General features: G+C 34.6%; 1 protein-coding gene across 1 annotated transcript in view; it reads right to left on the reverse strand.

Annotated features, from left to right (window-relative positions):
* Positions 1-22,268, reverse strand: part of LOC128998304 (atos homolog protein A-like) — a 76,901-nt gene that overhangs the window by 5,204 nt on the left and 49,429 nt on the right. Inside the window, exons 3-10 of the mRNA XM_054424384.1 lie at positions 20,041-20,234; positions 16,842-17,067; positions 15,474-15,639; positions 12,591-12,713; positions 7,913-8,069; positions 2,155-2,725; positions 768-949; positions 70-206 (exon numbers count right to left, since the gene is read on the reverse strand). Coding sequence (XP_054280359.1) covers positions 70-206; positions 768-949; positions 2,155-2,725; positions 7,913-8,069; positions 12,591-12,713; positions 15,474-15,639; positions 16,842-17,067; positions 20,041-20,234 — 1,756 coding nt within the window. The remainder of the gene's footprint in view (positions 1-69; positions 207-767; positions 950-2,154; positions 2,726-7,912; positions 8,070-12,590; positions 12,714-15,473; positions 15,640-16,841; positions 17,068-20,040; positions 20,235-22,268) is intronic.

The following is a 22,268-nucleotide window of genomic DNA, read 5'->3' on the forward strand; positions in this document are numbered from 1 at the left end:
GTTCTGAATTTGCCAGTTTAGCAAGTATTTATTCAAATGATTCCCAACATTATTTTTTACTATTATTACCTAAAAGTGCAGAGCCTGGTGACTGGTAGTGGAAAGACCACGGCTCTCCTGTTGACGGGATATCGATCTGAGGAGAACAAGGAGATTTGCTGCTGTCACTCTCTGTATCTTCTCCGTTCTCCAGATCAAACAATGCGCTACAAAACACAAGAACATTAGTCACTAACAGTGTACAATAAGTAATGTCATATGTTCAACTGAAAAGTACTGTGTGTACAAAAAGAGAGATGCAAAGTGTTGTAAGTCCAATAAAACAAAATATTACAGTAGACATTCATTGATCCAGACTCCAATAATACAAAATTAACTTAATCCAGACAGCCATACAGCAGTTTGTAAAGATCATAAGGCTGAGTTGGGAAAGCTTCTCTGTATGCTACGCAGTTTTGTCGAGTAGCGTAATGTTTGGAAGAGTTTGATCATTTCTGTACTTTGCGTGTGATTAAAACAGATATCACAGTATCAAACTTTCTAAAAAATGATGTATTTCAAGATATATTTTATAACCCAGTAACCTTCTTATGATAATCAGGGTCTACCTTGCATACTGTGCATATTTAGTCATATACCAGTAAACTTCAATACAATGATTAATAATAGATCCCTTTATTTGTGAATTGGTACTAAAGCACCAGAGGGACACATAATGTAGCACAAATTTTCATAGTCTAAAATTTGTTTTTGAAAACCCAATTAACCTTCTAATGGAAGAAACTGAATTGATAGAACTGTCAAAGTCAAATCTTTGGGAAGTTCTGCGAAGAGGAGCTGGGCTCGAGGTAAGTGGAAGTCCAGTGCGCCAATGGAAAACCATGGACGCAGCCGAGTCCAGTGAGCGACGGAACTTGGCCTTATCCAGCGCAGAGGGCACTTGCGGTGTCTATAACACATAAAATGTACACACTTGTAGCTTTACTCATGCTTTACAATACTAAAGCACAATAATAGGGTATGTGCATTGGCTTTTGGAGAGTGGGTTAGACGATGCTACTAAGAATAAGTTATTTTGAGAGGCTGTAAACAAACATCCTGTCTCGTAAAATATGGTTGCTTATATCTTCAATTTCGACAATAAGTTCTGTACTGTATTACAATAGGATGGATTTGGAAAGCATCAATTAATATAAAAGGTATTAAAATAAAACTAAAAAGGTATTAAAATAACAATTTTTATTGACTGTTGCCTATATTTTATTCCACTGAAAGCATTTAAGTTTACCTTGTTTTGGGTTTATTTGTGACTTTTCTATCGTCAATAGACCTACTTAATAAAAAAGGGGATAGGTATTACTTTATTTTGTAAATAATAACCACACAACTGCAGAATAATGATTATAGCTTATAATTCCAAATAGCAACTAATTTTTCAAAGTTTTTAGTGATTGCCTGTTTTAATCAACCTTTTGTGTTATTCGACCAAATGTCCAGTCCCATTAGGGTCTGTTAAGAGGGGGTCTACTGTGTAGCTGGAGATTAAGGAACCTAGGATTGTAGCAATTACTGATAGGTGCTCACGTATCATTAGTTGGGCTTGGGGAAAAACACTGAAATAATACTTCTAGTACTGACTAACTCACTGCTAGGATTGTAAACTGCCTTCTTACAAACAATTAATTTTCTTAAACTTTAGTTTTAAACTTAAGGAATCTGCAAAAAGTAGTGTAGGCTTAGGCCTATTATCCGAAAAAAAAAATATAGAGCCTTAACGCATATACATTATTTTATTATTTTCCAACAGTCTACAGTGACAGTTTAGTGGGTAAACTCAATGTTAATATACAGTATATTTCATGTTTCTGATAACTAGACCGAGTTCACTTACTTATTCAAAATATTTTCAATGTGTGTAGGCCTAGTTTTCAAAGATTTTGATAGAAGACATGACTGAAAAACATTTCAACAAAATCTTTTTTATTTTGATTGAATTTACTATAGTTATATTTGTGCCTAATTTGTTAAGTGATAAATATAAATTATTGGAATGTTACTGTCATCACAAGATATATTTAACTAAGTTATAATTTTAAAAGTACGATCCTACATACGTTGTGTTTGTCACTTTTTAGTACTGGTAAAATATCTTACCTCCACCCGTTTGTTGAGATCAAGATTGCTAAACTCTTCCACAAGGCAATTATTGACTTGTTGGCACTTGAGTTCTTCTTTGTCTTCTTTCTTGACACACTGTTTAGTCCGATACCGATTCACCAATTCACAGACAATACTGCTGGGCCCCGTGGCAACATCTCCCCCACCACATTTATCATCTTGTGTGAAGGAAGCGTTGGTCGAATGTCCAAACCAATCACCACTTCCTGAATGGGGAGGCAAGACGTTCTCTTCTGTACTTTTATCCAATTCAAGTTCAAGAGGAGGTGTACACTTTTCTTTTTTAGTTTTATCTTTGGATTTGTCACAAGGTAAAATTTCGATATTGTTTTTATTGCTAAAATCTAAGCTGGTTTTAGAGTCAGGTTGAGGCAGCTGGCCTGGGGGAATGAAGTCTATATCTTGGTCCAGTTTACGTTTTAATGAGACTGGCGACGGAGGGGACAGCTGACTGGAACGCAAGATGGCTGACATCAACAAATCTCCTTTGCCGCTCACCTTCTCTTGCTTGACTGTGATGTTATCTGGTTCGGTGCCGACCCTCACTCTATAAAAAATCAATATATTACATAGTGAAACCTTGCTTATATAAACTTGTATATCTGGGGACTCAATAATGAACAAACTTGATGTTTTGTGATTTGCACTATTCCTTTCAAAGAATATTTTCTGCTGAAAACTTTAATTAATGGCAACCCGAAAACAACTTTTTAAAGGGTGGGTGTGTATAGTATGTATATCAACTTGCAGTGTTAACGCTTTTAGATGAAAGAAAGACAAATAGGTCTATGATATGGATAGCCAGGGAATGAGAAAATTAGTTCTATAAAAGGGACAACAAACAGTCCCACTTACCCACCATCAGGGCTGGTCTAAGGGGTGTGCGACGTATGCAGCCGCACACTCCAACCTTTTGGAGGGGCATAAAACTGACCATTCTTGAAAAAAAATTTTTTTTTAATTGGCAAATTCATAGAAATTGATTTGAATGTTGGGCAGCAATATTTAAAATAGGAACATCTCAAAACTGTTACAGTTCAATTTCAAAGTTAAAACCAAAGATCTACCCCCATACCCTTAGTGAGTTCTGAAATATAGTAGCCTTATGCCCTTGACTAACGTCCAAGGTCAGCAGAGCAGCCGTCTACGTCAGTGTGACGGGACACAGGAAGGGTTGTGGTTGTGACATATTTCTGCCTCCCCTTCCACGGGTGTTTTCTATATTAAAACGTTTTTATTAGCTCGCTTTCTCTTCTGTTCAGTACAAATTTTGCAATCTATTTCAAACTAACTTCCCGATGTGCTAAACCGACGTGAAACTTGAAAAATAACTCACAAATGAATGACAATGCAATATCATATCATTTTATTTTCATATTTCTCTGGGCTACACCCCATGAGCTTCCAAATTTTCAATGTTTGCAGTTTGGAAGAATGTAAATATATCAATTGAAGTCAGCTGTATATACTTTAATTTGACAGTTTGTTCAAAGAGCAGAGGTTAAGCACCGAGCCGGTTTGTACAGGTTCTGCTCCCGAGATATTAACAAGTTTTACGATTATGAAAATACTAGCAACAACATCTGATTACAGTTGAAAAGGGTTTGTTTATGTATTAACAGGTTATATCAAATAGATTTAATACATTTACACATTAAAGACTGAAAAGTAGAAAATAATTTATAAATAAAAACAACTTTTTAAAATATGTTTTTAAATGAACTAAAAAGTAGAAAATAATTTATAAATTATTTAGCCAATAACCACCGATATTTTTATTTCACCCATGAGATATGCAATTTTTTGGTATGGCATACGGTGAGTCCAGCTCCGGCATTTGCTATTTATTCTAAGAGTACTTGCAATATAAGTGTAAACATCATTGAAAAGTGACTACGAAGCTTAACATCATAATAGTGGTTTAAGGTACAAAAGAGTATATAACCTAACAAGCCAATCAATATTAAATAAAATTGATACACAAAGATTTAATGTTCTAAAAGAGGCTCAAAAGTGCACAAAAAGACCTTAAATTTCAAACATTTTTCGGTCCCCCTTTAAGCTGGGGGGTATTCCATACCCCCCAGACCCTGACAAATTTAAATTTGAAATTTAGGATATGTGAGTCTTGCACACTTGCAATTTTTTTCTTAGGCCGGCCCTGCCCACCTTGCTTTTTAAACCATTGTGCTCAGGCAACCATTATAAGATTGATAGGCCATTATTCCTACGATAGTGAAGAAATAAATCAGAGATACGACACCTAAATGTGATTTAGTATTAAAGTACCTTCTCAATTCAATTACTCAAATTAATGTGTCCATTTTTATTCTACAACGGGTGATAACTTTCATCAAGGGGTTGTAGTTCAATCGGGTCGCTGTCAGGGTACCACCCTGACAACGTACGACAACAAAAACCTGTTACCACAAATTTATCCGAGGTGGTGGGTTCTCGTGCACGCTCCCGTCTAGGTACCACCCTGAAAAATTGCTATCACAACAATCTCCCCCACCACACAAAATAATGTAGTATTACGATTAAACGAGTAAATTTTAAAATAAATGTGCGAGAACTAATTAGATTTATTTAATTTCTATCTTGATGCTCCTAGTTGAAGAGGTAGGCCTGTTTTTATCAATATTAATTATATTGTGTGACATGCCTAAACACATTGGCAGATGTTAACCTTCCGACGGGCGCATTGATTTTCAAACACCAAAGGGCGCTCACGGAATTTACCTCCGGAAGTACAAAAACTATGTAATGATGAGTAAAAAACATTTTAATAGCAATAAAACTGTAAGAAAAACATTTTTTATGAGTTATTACACTATTACTTAAGTAGTATATCAAATTAGAAAATGTTATAAAAACATATAAGAATATGTAAGTGTTGTGGATAAAAAAAATTTACTTTTTGTACTTATACAGTACTATCGTATATTAGAAAACAAATTTGAATATTGTATGACATAAAAACACGTACATGGTCTAATAAAAATAATAATTTTGTACAAGGATAACTTGTTCAATCAAAGCTCTTAGACAAACATTTTATCAGTGTATGACATAAAAACACCTATGAAAAAAGACAACTTACTTTGTCAAAACTCTTTAGAAAAAATTGCAATGGTGTTTGAAATAAAACACCTATTGTCTAATGCAAAAAAAAAATCATTTGATAGCCCTCCGAGTGTCACGCGTCATAAAAATGACGCACAACACACTTTGTGTAGGGTCACGCGTCACTTTTATGACGCACAAACATCGTTTACGGCGAAGGCTCTATGACTGACTGAATCGGATTGAACTGGATCGAGTTAGGTATCGTTCTTTCCGTAATATTCTAAGCTTTCTCCAGAGGTCTGTCTCTAAGCGCTATTAATTTTAGTTCCGAAAATATTGTAGCAGACAGCTGACGTGCGTGTATTTGTAAACAGCTAGGTTCCCCCGGACCGATGACTGATGTGTTTTATTACGTTTATCATTGTTTTAGTGTTAAAAATCAAAAGTAGTGTTATACGTGGTGCATTATAAGAAGATTTAAGTGGTTTTGAAGTGCTGGTTGATGATCCTGAAGAAGTAGGTAGTGATATTGATGTAAATTATCAGCCAGATTCCTAGCTATGGTTAGGCTATGCATTCTTAGCTAAACGCTATGTACTGAAATCCGTTTTTCGCTCATAACTTATTTATTTGATAACTTACCTCGCTATATGATTATATATTTGTAATCCTCATTAAATTTAGAACAAAGTGGCTATTTTCAAATATTTATAGGCCTATAATTTATACAATTTCATTGAGCGCGAACTTATTTTTTTTTTGAAAATTTTCGAAATTATATTTTTTTTTACCTAAAAATTTTTTTTTGAAAAAATGTTCCTTATGTTTTATATATAATATTGAAGCCCATGATTTTCCAAACAAAATGGTATATAGAACATTAGAATTGACATTGTTTTAAGCTTCTCAGATCCGTTTTAATAAAACCTTGCAAAGGGGCCAAAAATAGGTGGACATTAAGGCCTAAACTATGGACACTCGGAGGGTTATAAAGACCACACATTTTGTCAAAGCTCTTTTTGTTGAAAAAAAAAGCTCACACACCATTAGTTCTTTCTTCTAAATGTTGTTCCTTGTCCTCCCTTTCAACACCAGCCAACAATCTCGCAATTAGTTCTTCTTCATCCATTTTATAATATTGCTAAATACGGTCAAACACAAGGGTGCACACGGAACTAGGCTCTGGGAAACCCGTTGCATCACAGGGCGCTCACGGAAGCTACTTCCAGTAGTGACGCAAACCACTCCCCAAGGTCGACTGACAACTGGGAAAGGGGTAAGAGTATACAAAACCGATTCCGCAAAAGCGGTTCATGAGGTAAATCAGGCCACAGCCCTGCCGAACACATACTATGGTTTTTATAACGAAAAAAGTAGTGACCCGGAGGTAACCTCCGTGATGCGCCCGATGGAAGGTTAATGCTAGAAATCAGAATGAATAATTGGTCATTGTACAGTAGTACAGATAAACACAAACAACAAATTTATTGAGAATAGGTATCTCACAAAAGGTAATGGAAGTATAATATATAATTAAACAAAAAATTAGCATTGTCTACATCATCACTGATATTGTTGTATTTGAAATACATGAGTATAAGTTAGACAATCCCGGAGTGGGACGGTTAGCTAGTTCCGTGGTTATCCAGATCCACCAGCCAGCAGCGTTAGCGAGTTTCAGATATATTAGGATATATTAGGTTAGGTTATAATAGGTTAAAAGGTTATATTACGTTGGATTCCATAAGAGGGGTGGTTAGTTTAGGTTAGGTTAGATTGGGTTGGGTTAGATTACGTTGGGTTGAATTAGGGTGAGTTTGGTTAGGTTAGCTTAGATTAGGTTGGGTTAGGTTTTATTAGGTTAGATTACGTTGGGTTGAGTAAGGTTAGGTCAATCAATAAAATGGGTACATTATGAGTAGCCTAACCCAACATAATCTAACCTAACATAATCTAACCTAACCTAATATAATCTAACCTAATGTATGTAATCTGATCTAACCTAATATAATCTAACCTAACCTAATATAATCTGACCTAACGAAACCTATACTAATCTAACCTAACCTAACCACCCCCCTTATCGAATCCAACGTAATATAACCTAACCTAATATATCATAACATAACCAAACCCCCCCCCTTATCGAACCTAACGTAATCTTATCTATTATAACCTAACCTAATATATCCTAACCGGACCAAACCTAATCCAACCTAACCTAACCCAACGTAATCTAACCTAACCAAACCCAACTAATCTAAACCCAACGTAATCCAACCCAACGTAATCTACAACCTAATATTACCTTACCTTACCCAACCTAATTAATATAACCTAGTTTTATGCTAAATAGATTTTCCAACGCTTTTCCAGCCGTATCTCCGTTAATATCCATCGGATCTTGAAAATTCGTGCACATTCTTGTTCAGCTCACTTTACCAATTTGAGTACCTGCAAGAACTATTTCCGCAAAAATTGTTTTCCCGCTTTTCCGTGGAAATGGTGCTTTTCCGGGGAAAAAGACAATCATTTTTTAATTCAGGACATTATTTAGCATAATAGTGAAAAAAATATTATTTTAGGTGACATCCGTGATCAATCAAATTACCGTGTAAGAGTAAACTTAAGTAGCCTAGTTAAGTTTAAAGTATGTGTTGTTTACCGAAGCACAGTAAGGACTTCTTCCATTTCCTTCTTGCTCAACTCCAGATTCAGTTTGTTGCGAGCTTGACTATTAGGTTCTTCAACGTCTTCCTCACAGCGACAATCATGTTTTCCATGTTGGTTGCAGTCTGTCTGCATACGATCGTCAACAGGCCCTAAAACGGATAATTATTAATTATTAGGTAGGTAATTAATTTACAACAAATCCCCAAGGAAAATATACCTGAATGATTTTTATTATGGAAATCATAACTTGAAAACAATATTTTTGTTTAAATTTTTGATGTAATTTCATTAAGTAGGTTTACCTGTTGCCATTGTATATTTAAGATTGAGATTCAGTAATCAGGCTTAGGCCAAAGATAATGTATGATTAAAATCATACAACCTATTAAAACAGATGAAAAAGGTATAAAACTTAACAGATTTATTAATAAGTAAACCAAAAACATCATGGACACACTGTTATAATTACATTAAGCCTACTTAAATTTTAAAGGTCAATATTTGGAGGTTAAGATATTTCATCCCCTAGTCTATATCCATTTCATTTCATATTATTTTCCCAATAGTTAATTTCTGAATTGGAGTGAATTAACTTGTGGACTGAGTTTTGAGGAAATTGTGTTTCAATGCAGAACACCATTTCATTTCATATTATTTTCCCAATTTCAGAAGTTAATTACAGAACTGGAGTGAATTAACTTGTAGTTGTAGACTGAGTTTTGAGGAAATTGTGTTTCAATGCAGAACAATCATTGACTGTAGATTTAATCCTCAGCAGTTTTTGTTCCACTTCACTATACATTTGGTTCAAGTTCAAAAAATTGGAGTGAGAGTGAATTAAATTATTGTCCTTAAGTTGTCCATTGCTTTGTTTACATTCACAAAGTGAGGTTAGAAGATTGTTATTATTACAAATAAATAATAGGGCATCTACCTAATAATTTTTGTTTCCTATTGTGTTTTAATGTTGTGTGTGTTGTCATGTTTTGTGTGTTTTTTTTTTACAACTAGACACAGTCTATTCTTCTGTCCTAGAGGGTCAATGACGAAGGCCAATGAATAATGAATAATGTGGAATTTAATTTAATGTCTTTACTATACAATTCTATTGAATTAAATTTCAAATGTTTAATTATATGTATTCTATACTAATTACGAAGCATTTTATTGGTTCCTTGAAATTTATTTTAAATTGATTGGTTTATTATTATTAATTTATTAAGGTAGAGAGAATTAACAGTGTTGCATGGCTACCTACTTAACAAGATTTTATTGATACTTAACCCTAGGACTGCCTAACAAGTCGGCGGTTTGATGTGTGCGCCCGGTGCCCAGGTGGTTCGGACATTTTTTTTCAAACGCTTACTATGCAATGAAAATTATCCAGAAGCGTAATAATTTTGATAGCCTACCGTTGGAAAGAAGAGATTCTGAACTTTTATTTTCATATATAAACGAACCTCGTAGCACTAACAGATCAATTTATTATTATTTGACAGCTACTATTAACAGCTATTATCATTTGAACGATATTTTGCACGCGTTAAAATTTTCAAGCTGCGATCGACAAAATCTCGTAAAACATGTTGTTTTTAAAAAATCTACAAGTAGTAATTTTGCATAAACAGGAAGTGGTTGGTACCATTGGAAAGATCTTGACTTGTTCTTTATTTTCGTATAGAGAACTTTGTCATATGACGTTAGGAAGTCTGAAAAATATTTTTTTGAAATCAGCTGTTTTGTCAGTTGGCCATTTTGCCCAAACCGCCGTCCAAACGGTGGTTTCTAAAACACGAATAAATATATTGATAATTAAAATTGACATAGTGATGAGAGTCATATACCTATTTGAAGCTAAGAAAACGTTCTATCTCTATGTTTTGGTGTCTTTCAGTATTGAGATTCAGGTTACACATTAGTTGTAACTAGAAAAACAAGTTGTTTGCGTTCTGCTCGCCGGAATGTAAATTAGGTTTTCAGTGCAGCTACATTATTATCTGTGCTAATTTTCATCAGAGGTTAGTGTTTTGGTGTGAAAAAAGTAGTATTGTTAGGTGGTGTATGAGTTAGTAGTAGTATTTATCCATATTACGCTTGGTAAGTATTATTATTTTTGTCAAAATTTGTGTTATTGAAATAGTGATTGTTTAGGGGTTATGCCTATGCCTATAAGCTGAACCTAAATCCTAGCCTAGCCTACAATCGTATGTGTGTCTCACGCCAGAATAATGCTTCTGCAACATTTATTTGTTTATATTTCTGTATATATGTGTATATTTTCTTGTTCATATATATATATATATATATATATATATTTCCTACTAATACGTGTAATATTTATTATAGGTAGTAAAGTACAAAAATTAGATCTAACTTTGAATCGGCCAAACTATTTTTTGTTTTCGGAAAAACTAAAATATTGTTTTTCAAGTCATAAAAAGTTATAATTTGTACAATATGACATTATTCTGAATAAATGTATTGTTACCGTACCTTTAGTAATATAATAACTTTTGTACGGTATGTAAACTGTATAGTTTTAATTATGTTTTTTTATAGGGAAATAAATTGCCTAGTTTTTATATATCTTAGATTGTCTGTAAAAAGGCTAGGCCTCTGCTTTTGAAAATTATTCCAATTTTTTTTTACTTTTATTAAAATTTTACAAAAAAACACCAACAGGCTAACAGGAATTCCTGATATTTTATTTTATTCTAAATCTCCTTTCTTTTTTGAACAAAACCAGTATGAATGCCTAGGTTATCAACAGTACTTTGGGCACTGCGAACTGTTAAAAAAAAACTCTGCAAAATAGCCAAAATTGCCAGGGCACCAAGCATAAATCAGATCAGGGCAGTCCTAGGGTTACATTACTCAATCAAGGTTTGTAGTTTTTGTTCTTGACTATCTCTTTAGAGTTATACTATTTTTTTAATAGTTAATAGGTAGGTAAATTAGTAGGTTACTAGTACTAGTCTCTTATGTACTCTCGGTAGGTTACTCATTTTGGTTAGACTTAGGCCGTCAAGTGCAATATAACATGAAATGTTAACATTATAGACTAGGAAGTGCACATTTTATTGTAAGTTTATATCATACCTTAGGCCTACACTTTTTACAATAACCAACTACGGATTAGACTACTCCTTGGGCCTCATTGATTGAAACTAAATGACAGCGTAGCTTCAATCTTATAATTGCCAAGTTACTTTCTTTTCATTTTTTTCTTTGCCACTGGCATTTCATAAGAGAGGTCACGAGAGAATAAATGTTTATTGGATGTGCCGGGAATTGAACCCGTCTCTCCCGCACCGAAGTGCAAGACACTAACCACTAGGCTAGCAACACACTCACGTTCTTTGGATAGGATCCATTATGTGCAACAGTTGAGTTTTTATACTTTATCCTGTATAGCTTTAAAAAGTAAATCTTATTGTGTATTATTCCAAAATTGTGATTGATCTTAAGTAAATCAAAGTAATACTCGAGTAAAACTTAGTAACACTAAATGAAATTGAGAAGTAAATAACGTTTAGCAAAAATTTTACCAAGCTTACAATAAATCTTGAACAAACTCCAAACATAAAGTGTTGAAAATAAAATTGTCAATGTTTCCCTTCAAAAAGAGTAATCATAATTTTCAAAAAACTATGTATCTAATCTGGAGTGATTGTGAATGAAAAATACATAAAACAAATATCCCAACCTAACCCCAATTTTCATTTAGACCTAGTTATTTTTGCCTATATTTGTTAGTTTTCATCCAATTATTTTGTGTTTAATCAAAAGAGGACTTAACTTAATATATATAATATAAGAGGATGCAAAATAGGCATCAAAATATACCTTAAAAATGATTAAATAAATTTAAGTATGCACTAGGTAAGAACCTCCTTTTGGATTGTTAAGTAATTTTTAAATTAGCCTACATGTTTTTTAAACAAGTAACTAAGATGGATTGTAAAATTTCTACTTTTAGAACACCATTACACATGCTGAATTGTTGCAAAAATGTGACCAGAATCGTAGATAAAATCTACTCCCATAGTAGATTTCTCATCCTTACAGTTCAGCTGAAGACAATTTTATTGTTAGTTCTGTTCGGTGCACTGTAGAGGTTGTGTTTAGTTTAACTTACAGTTTGTTTCTTGTCAATTTAGTCATATAAACCTCGTTTAACCAAATAAAACAATCTAATCATAAACAATGACTTGTCCCCTAGTTATTCAACTAAATAGTGATGCACAAATCATGAAATTGTCCCTAAAATAATAGAAAAAAAATCTTGTTGACACTAGCAATCAGTGTCACCAATATGAACTAGACACAAAAACCAAGCTTCAAAATATACAATGGGATGAGAAGTCTACTTGTTTTGGTTAGTCTATGCCAGAATCATGTTAGAGAAACAATAAAGTAAAAGAGGTTTAGGTGAATTGGACATATAGGCTACTGAGGAGGGTAAATAAGAGCATAGCCTGAAATGATTGTACTGGAACCAACAGGGAATTGGAAAAGAGGAATAGAAGGCCTTGAGAGATCTGAAGGAAGACCATGGAGAGAGAAAACAAAGGGAAAAAGATGAAGCGTAATTTACAGACAGAGGTTAATATTTAGGCTTTACTAACTAAAGTGAGTGGACTAACTATAATCATAGTTATGTTGACCACCTGGTAGGGGTAGTATGTGTAGAGAGGAAGTGTGTTTATCACAGCGACGAGTCATGACCTGACGAGAGGGTCTGCGTCTTGGAGGGGAGGGGGGACTGCCTGTGTGCCATTTGCATAAACCTGCTGTAACATGAAACACTACATGATCACTGTCCTACCTTTGGGTAAATAACATCTAGTTTAAACACAAATTGCGGTCAGTTCCTTCCCACCTGCAAGTGTGATGTCAACGTACATGATTGTGTGAGAAGGACCATACGATACACAGTCGTTCTTTGTTGGAGGTTAAGCATGAGACCATGTTCAGTACAAACATTGAAGGAAAGTATTACATGTTAATGACAACAGTATCATCATATTAAATATAGATTAAAATACAGGTAGGCCTATATGCAGTGCTCGATTTGTAAGAAATTAGGTGCCGGAACTGTAACCTATTTAAAGTGATTAGTACCTATTTATGCCAATATTTTTATCTTCACAAAAGAGAGGTACCGAAACGCCATAAACGCCATTCTGCCACAAATCGAGTACTGGGTATGTGCAACAACGAACACTATCAATACCGGATAACTGTTACAATGAAAATGTTTACGGTTAAATTAAAAAAATTGCTATCATGCAATTTGGGTACATTTCATTGTATTTGTATCAAGGTTGATAACTGATCACATCAGATTCAAAAAGTACAACTATAAAACAAGCTTTTAAATAAGTGCATTATATACAAAGATCAACCTTTTTGAATAATTGACTATTACTACTGACAATCAACGATGCAGTTGCTACATGGCCCTGAATTGAAAATTAAACCCTCTAGCAACACTTTGCACAGTAGTCTTTAAACAAACAGCTTAGGATGGATGGGGAGTCTATCCTGTGATTCACAACAGTTGAGTCTGTAGCAAGAATTGTGGACAAGATACACAGCTCACAACCATATAAGGTACAAAAAACTCTTAACCAGATCCTAAATTTCAAAAAACGAAGATCAAAAACAACAGAATAAATATGCAAATATACAATATATTCCAGACCGTGGAAACACTGATTGCCTCAGAAAGTATCTGTCACTTTACATTGATACCTTATGTTTATACAAGGGCTCCATTCAAAAAACATGTTTTACATTAGTTCACATCATTACCAATTACATGGGGGTGCAACTGAGCATATTTCACCCAAATATGAGTGCAGATAGAGCGGAGTGAGATACCACGTGTGGCTTTGTTACCAACTGATTCTTTAACTAGGATCATTTATTTAAACCTCAAGGCCAAGTCACACCGAGCTCGCTCCCGCGGCGGGAGCGATTTTTAAAAAATCGCTCACCATGTTATCAAATGTGCCAAGTCACACCGCACTACCGCGCGCCCGCGGGCGTGCGGTAGTGTCCGCCACGTCCGCCTGCTGAGCGATTTTTTGAGAGTACCGCGGCGGGAGTTTTGTCTAGCGCATGCGCAAAGGGGCTTTCGAATGCCCAAGCTACTTAAAGTTTAAAAGTAATACAGTTTCAAATTATATTTAACATGTTTCTTTTGTTTGATGATCTAGTCTATGTTGTTTTGTATTATCTTCGTAATTATGTTTATCGCCAGAAAAAAATCATTTTTGTTTACCACGCAAAAATAATGTTTACGGTGAAAATTTAATGTTTCCCAAAAACATTTTTATATTGCCGACGTAAACATTTTTTTTATTGTTTCATCAACTTTTTCGATTTGCAACAAAAAAACTTTACAATCAATGTAAACTTGAACTTTCAATAGAAGGCTTAGCAAAAAATTACATTAGTTTTAAAATGGTCATATGTTTTTTATTTAAAAAGTAAACAGTCTTTGTAGTGTAGCGAAAAAAAAACGTTCAAAAGTTGAAAGTGGATAATTTGTCCACAACCATATTTAAAATGCTTCAAACACAAGGTCTAAATTAAATAAAAAAAATAGTTTTTTCCACTTTTTAAAGTAGCCCTACTAATAAACATTAAATTGCTTCTTAAACACTTTACTTAAAACCTGCAAATTTACATGGCATACTAAACAGGTAAGATGAGTTTCTTATGTAAAACGAATTGTAATGAACTCATCTCAAAACTCCCGCCGCGGGCGCGAACTTTTGGTGTGACATGGCTCGAGGAAAAACATCCGCGCGCGGTACTCCCGCGGCGGGAGCGGAGGATGTCGGTGTGACATGGCCTTCAATGCTCAAGAACACCTGGGTCCAGTTTTGAACCATAAAGGTCGATTCACACATATCAGTTCAGTCATAGTTCCGTTATAGTCCAGTAACAGTTCAGTCTCAGTTGCATCCACAATTTCTCAGTCAATAGTCAGTCAGTTGGTTTCAGTCAGTCATCCGTCTCTAAAATTCACAGTAATTTACAGTCAAAAGTTTTAAATTATAAACCTATATTCTATCAAGTTTTCATTGTCCATCTTGTTGATTGTTACAAACAGTACTCAAAATATAAACACAACCATTTAAACAACAATAACACCATTTTCTAACCTTAAACCGGTCCGTCAGTCTTCCGAACAATCCAAAAGTATCGGTGGAAAGAAATCTGAAATTAACTGACGGATGCCGGTAGAGCGACTGACGGGACTGCAACGGATAAGTGTAGATAGCGCAATGGAAAATCCATTAAAGAATATTTTTTTTAACTGTCACGTGCCTGAAGTGACTGGACTGTGACGTTCCGTAACTGATGTGTGTGAATCGACCTTAAAAACGTTTTTGATTTTTCTCATGATCAAACGGGCAACCTTTTGATTGCACTACAACCATTCAGCTACCAAACTATAATCATCTCTTGCAGACCCATAAACTGTGGCGGCGGCATGAGATTGGTCAAAATATGGTTTAAAAGGTATGAAAACTTACCATGAGCTCTGGAAGCAGAGGATGGACCAGGGGGGTCTAGAAGGCTCTCTCCAAGCAGGGGTTGTTCCAAACCGATGGATCTCTTACGTACGTTGTTGTCTGGAGTGCACGAGGCGCATGCCACCACTGGCGGAACATCACTGCGTGGTAAAGTCCTCACCGATACCTGCGCACATTAAGCATGAAAACACAGCGTTCCGGGGGAAGGTAAAATATATTTTGACAACCTAATTTCAAAACATTTTACAGATTTATTTACATCAAAACGCGTAGTCCAATTGTAGAGGGCAGATGAATCACTAGGCAGTAACAGGTATTTTAACCTTTTTACAATATTTGTCAACATGATCCAGAAGAATCCTCACAACATGAAGTTTAAAAAAAAGTCAAACTAATAAATTCGGATATAAATTTAAATGGATGGTACAAATGGCTGTTACATGGAAATACAGTTCAAACATATTAGGGTTGTATACATTTGGAAAAAAACCACAGAAAGTTGATTCCAACTAATTACATGAAGAAATTAGGTTTGCCTACACACAGTAGATATAAAGTTATGAATGTTTAAGTTAATTTACGTCATACGATCTCCTCTAAATCTGATCTACAGATCATCTAATATGGGTAGAATCAGACTGAGCTCAATCATTACCCTGAATTTATACTTATATGGTGCAAGGCTTGATAAGTATAACAACGTGATTGCTTTTCAGACCAATTTTAATGGTTTTATCTCTTTTGTTTTGAATATCCTATATCTGACTTTTTCTGACTATAACATCATCCGGCATCTGACAGATATGAGGGAATCTACTTAAAATACATTTGGCTACAATGTCAACAACCTCAATGTTTTAAGTACGTTTGTTGGGCACAATAACTTTATAGTTGTCGTTGTCACATTCCAAAAACTCATTAAATTTTACCCACAAGGCTTATTGAGTGTCTTAACAGTTTTATTTTGTTTAAAAAGTACCACTTTGCTCACTATTAGCACAAAAAACTAACTACAGTAGACTCCCTCTTATCCGGACTCTTTGGGACCGAGGCCAGTCCGGATGACGGTTTTTCCGGTTAAACCGACGTCCCGCAAAACTCGTTAAAACGGACCGTTTAAATGCATACTGTATACAGTATTTGACTAAAATTTAGGAGAGCATTGTATTTAGACATGTGATCACTGGTCTCAAATATTCCCCACGAGAACAGTCGTTTCAGTACCGCCCACTTCCTGCCGATCTAGTCCGGTTAAAGCGATGAGCTGATTAACGATGATCTGGTTAAAGAGATGTCATTTCCGTTGGGTGTAGTCCGGTTAAAAGGTGTCCGGATAAGAGGGAGTCTACTGTATTGCCTTTTTTTTACCTTAAGTTGAGTGTTAGGCCCCACAGCAGCTGGAGGGAAGATGTGATGTTGGGGGGGTCGAGAAAAGTGTGACACAAAAGCTCGCTCTGGCAGAGTTACTCTGTAGCAGACATTGATAGGTCTTGAGCCGCGACTGCTGCTCCACCAGGCAGACAACTGAGAGAAGTGAAGCTGCGAGCGCACAGCTTGTAGCAGACTGCGCATACTCATGTTACACGGCTCGTCACTGGAACATTCATGAGATTGTAATAAATTGTTACGAGGGATAAATATTAGGTAAGGAGACGGATAATCTAGGTTGGAGGTTTGGAAGCAAATATATGCCCTTGCGGATTTTACATTCAATATGGGTTGATTTTCTAAAAAAATATTTTTTTCTGTTAACTGTAGAAAACTAAAAGGGTACCATAATTGAGACTACGGCTAACCTGAGTCTGGAGTAGAAGCGCAAACAAGCATTCTACCCCATGAAAATACAAGTTTTCTCAGTCCTAAAAGCATCACCCCTAAAACTCCCGTAGAGTCCAAATCTTCCGATTCCTAACCAAAGCTGATTGTGGTTACTGATATATTACTATCCACACCTAAATATTACTCGTACCAAGAAAATTGCATACTTGGATATTTTTAAGATTCATCTTGTAAAAAATAAATTTATAATTTAGCGTCAAGATTTTAATTGTCATTGACCTATCTTTGTACAAGAGAATAGACAAAAATACAAAATAGGAATAGCCAATATAAATACAAAGATTTATAATGTGTTCAGAATAAATTACTTGTTGTTTTATTTGACAAATCTAATAAAACTTGTTGGAGTAAATATTTACTCCGCACGAGCTCTCGCGTTATAGAGATAGGCGGGCACTCTGGGGTTAAAGGCTGAAATCCTTACAGGATTTCGTGAGTATTTATTTATTTTTAGTGTTGGTTGCGATTTCAGCTCATCTAAGTAAGCTTCAAATCTGACATTTGACGTTACAAAACCCTTTTCTTCCAATGATAACCCATATTTATTAATGTTTTACCAGTTGTTATTTTTATCACATGACTGTCTTATCTGAGGTCTGGGCTAAATATAACACTGACTAATGACAAGATATTAATCAAACAAATTAGCTAAGGATCAAACAGAAAAATGACTGAAATTCCTTGGTTTGATAAAAAAAGAACAGGATAAGCACTTGACGTAATCATTAACCAAACGAGTGCTCGAACCGGCACTTTTGGTCGAAAGTCTTATCTTTTTGCCTTCATATATTTCACAACTTAATGGTATAGGGAAGTTCTGCCTATAGGTTCGCTCCATCCACTACGTAGGAGCAAATGGCATCCCCACTTATTTCACCGTTTCAGGTCCTGTTCTTCATCACCGCTCACACAATCTACCCGAGGATGCAGTAAATACCGTCATCACTAGACCATGCCACCAATAGGCTTATGCCCTGTTTGTACCGAAGTATTGGTACCGACATTTTGAAGTTGATGCTCAGTATTGGTACTTTTCCAAAACACCGGTGGTACCAGCCTTTACTGTTGAGGGAAAAAGTTTTAGACACTTGAGTTTTGTGCTCTACTGAAAAGTAAATGAACTACTTAGAAAAACACGGAGGTATATAACCATTTTCTTTGTTTTATTCTAAGTATGCCTATGAAAGGTGATTCTTCCGACTGATCCTGTAGTATGCCAATTGCTCCCAATGAGGCTTACAATAACTCCTGACATGATGATTGGTCCTGGCTCTGTCAAACGCACACATATGAACTAAAATAGCATTCAAAAAATGTTGAAGACCTAAAGACTATTGCTAGTTACTGTAAACAGTTTTATTTTGTAAATAATTTGAAAGTTGGTGAAAAAACAAGGAATAAATAGTTAACATCAAAATGAGCTCTGTACTTCATGTTTTTTTTTTTTAATACATAGAATAACACGAAGAAAAATGTAAAGCACTCCGTGTTTTTCTGAGGAGCTTCTCTGTAGAGCTCCAAACTCGAGTGTCTTAACATTTTCCCTAACAGTAGATTATTGTAATCCCTAAGGTATCAAAATTAGCGTTACAAACTGATTAATTGTGCCATTATGTGCACATAGTACGGTAGTAAACATATTTGTGCATAATCTGAAATTTCATAATCCGAACTTAAGTTCAGTCCCAATTAGTTCAGATTAGCAGTGCAATGATTTAGCGGAACCTAATGTGTACCAAGGACCAAATACTTTGAAACCATGTCTTAAATATATTTTCATGGCTTCATTGCAAATATTAACAGGTGCTGATTTGAGTTTAGCGATAAAAATCTGTTGAAATAACAAGAGAAAAGTGAAACAATAAACATAAAAATAAAGTTTCAAGTAGGCTACTGGTAAAGAGAAAAAAGTAGATTTGTTGGAAAAATATTGGTACTCTTATCCCCTGGTAATTGTTAGCGATTGATTTAAGAACAAAGTTCTGGAAGCTTTTGATTGTCTATTCTACAGTCTCATATACAATATATTTAATTTCATTGACATAAATATTCCTATTAAAAACACATTAGCTATATCATGATTTCCAAATGAATACTTATCCTTCTGAAATTACAATAGCCGACATATACCTGACAAAAGATAAGTTAGGTTAGGATAGCTGATTTTAAGTTTAAGTTTTGCTTACTTCTGGTTATATTAGAAAGTCGTGGTGGTACCATTGTTTCCATACGCAGGTTTTTATCCCAAAAACGGGATTTGTAGACCATGTGCTGGATTAAAACAGGATGCAGGATGAAATTGGACACCTGATTTCCTTTTTTCTGCTATTCATATAAAAAACTAACCCAATCCCCCTATAGCTTAAAGAACCCTCTTAACTTGATAGGATATGTAATAAAAATCACTCGGGATAGAATGGGATTATTTACAAAATGCATGCACGATGAAACAGGATTTTCTCAATGCGGTAAGGGGTTTTTTTCTTTTGTTTCTGGAAATACTGAATATTACATTTCTGTACTTGCCACAGTGGATTTGGTAAACTAACGTCCACCATAGAGACATCGCTTGAGCAAGAGTTTGAAGAGACAGGAATGTGCATCTTTCTAAGATTACAACGACTTAGACTAGGTTAACTTAATTAAGTTTACATTGTTAAACTTCTAGTTACATACAAAATTCCCATATTATTATGATATGAATCTAACCAAATTCAAGTTGGGTTACCTGATGTGTACAACAGAGACGGTCCATTGCTCCAGCAAGAGATCGGAAGACGAAGGGATGTTAGCAACCTCAGGACTACGTGCTCGCTCAGTTCCACAAGGACACAAAGGACACAGTAATACTTCCACACACATTGGCACAGCGTTGTTACACAGCAGTGACAGATGCTTGCGTAATCTCTCGGCTCTCATACACTGCAGGACACACACACTACGTTATACATTTTGCTTAGTTGTGAACCTTATTTTTTTGGTTTCATGATGGTATGATCACTGGATAGTCAAAAATTAGCAAAAATATAGGTTAAGTTAGCTTCTATCGAGCAATGTCTTGAAAAATAACTTGATTGGATCGCTCCACAGTAGCCGAGTTAATTTAAACCTATATAGTTGTGTTTTAGCGAATTTCCCTATAGGGAAGTAGCTATTACCGTAGGTGGCACGGCAAGACCTAGACCCGGGACCGATTTACTTTTTCATTTTGATGTCCCCAGAGGCCAAAAACACCATTCGTTCAAATTTTTATATATGTATATATATATAGACTTATATATATATATATATATATATATACGTCCGTGAACGCGATAACTTGAGTAATTTTTGTCCGATTTTGATGAAATTTGGTTTAAAGGTGTAAAGCGGGATAAACTTGAATGAGTTCGCGAACCAGCACGATCGGATCATGGGAACGGGGCTTTACGGGGGGTTTTATGGGGTAAAAATTGGTTTTTCTCACTTTTGACCCTCAGAACACAAAATTTCCCGATTTATCTTTAGACCTTTTTAAAGAGCTTAAAAAAACAAATAATTTAGTATATAAAAGTATTTTTGTTCGATTATTAGTAACGGAGAAAATTAAAAAAATTGTTAATTTAAAATTCCCATGTTATTCTTATGGAGAATATTGTCAAAGGTTGTAGTTTGCTTGTTTATGGATATATTTTGATCAAACTTGGCAAATTTATTTATTTTCTACTAAGCTATCAATATTTTACTCAAAAACACACTTTATTAGTTCCCTTGTAGCAGCAAACCTAGGTACTCGTTAAACATAATGTTATTAAAATATATTTAACTGAAAATCAATTCAGACAAATGGAAATTCGCTTAGTCGGCAGGTTTGCTGCGGTGGGGGTATTTTGTTCTTTAGTTGTAAATTTTAATTAGGTAAAAAATGTGTTAATTTTATTCCACTCTCAATCCTCGAAAAGTCACAGGGAAAAGAAAGGGGTTGTACAAGATCTGTAAGTATGAAGAGTTTTCAAAACTGATTTTTTTTCCTGATATAACTGTGAGTAATTTTTCAGTCATTATTTTATTAGTTTCACACAAACTAGAGTAAATTTAATATATTCATATCCTAGTTCAGTACTAGATGTGGCAAAATACACTTCATATCTTCAAAATGTTTAAACAACTAAACAAAGAAATATTTCTAAACTGTTAATTCCCTATATGAGGGATGCTGTAAAGCTCTCAATCTGTCAACAGTTAAAACATTTCCAATGCTCTTGTTGCCAAGTAGAGTAACACAAACTACTTACTGCATAGTCAAGTGCCATCTTACGACAGTTGTAATATCAATTAAGGTACAAAGATAATAATGCAATAAATGTAAATAGTTTACATTACAAAACACTTATTATTACAGACATAACCAGTGGTTTATTGATATGTATATGCATGAGAATGGTGTTCCCATTCTGTTAGTTTTGAAAATATTATTTTTTGGAACCTACAAAAAGTCATACCAAGAGTATATTCCCACTATGTATTTTACAAAACCACCAGATATATTGCATTTTTCAAATACAATGTCCGATACAAAAATCAGGGGTTTTTTTAATGAATTTTCAACTACTTCATAAGTAAATTAAAAGTTATTTAGGGAACTTTTATACTACAGCATAAAATGCATTTTATAATGCATTTTATACACTCTATTGTCAGCTCACAACAATTGTTAGTTCATTAACTACCTTGTTTTCTATTCACATTAAATTTACTTTCTGAAATTACAGTTTGATATACAATACGTTTTTTACAACAAAATCAACCTATATGCATATAAATATTAACAATATGCCTTTCTTGTGTACGTTAAATAAACATTTTAAAGGTATATAGGCCTACCACTAACCATACTCTTCTAGTGCTCAAACTCACAAAGAAAAAACCTTTACCAAATCAGCATGTAACTCTTGGTTCAGAAGATTTGTACTGCTT

This window comes from Macrosteles quadrilineatus, unplaced genomic scaffold (genome assembly GCF_028750875.1).
Source record: "Macrosteles quadrilineatus isolate MER2022 unplaced genomic scaffold, UCM_ALF_1.0 Scaffold_7__1_contigs__length_78375512, whole genome shotgun sequence".
Classification (NCBI taxonomy): Eukaryota; Metazoa; Arthropoda; class Insecta; order Hemiptera; family Cicadellidae; genus Macrosteles; species Macrosteles quadrilineatus.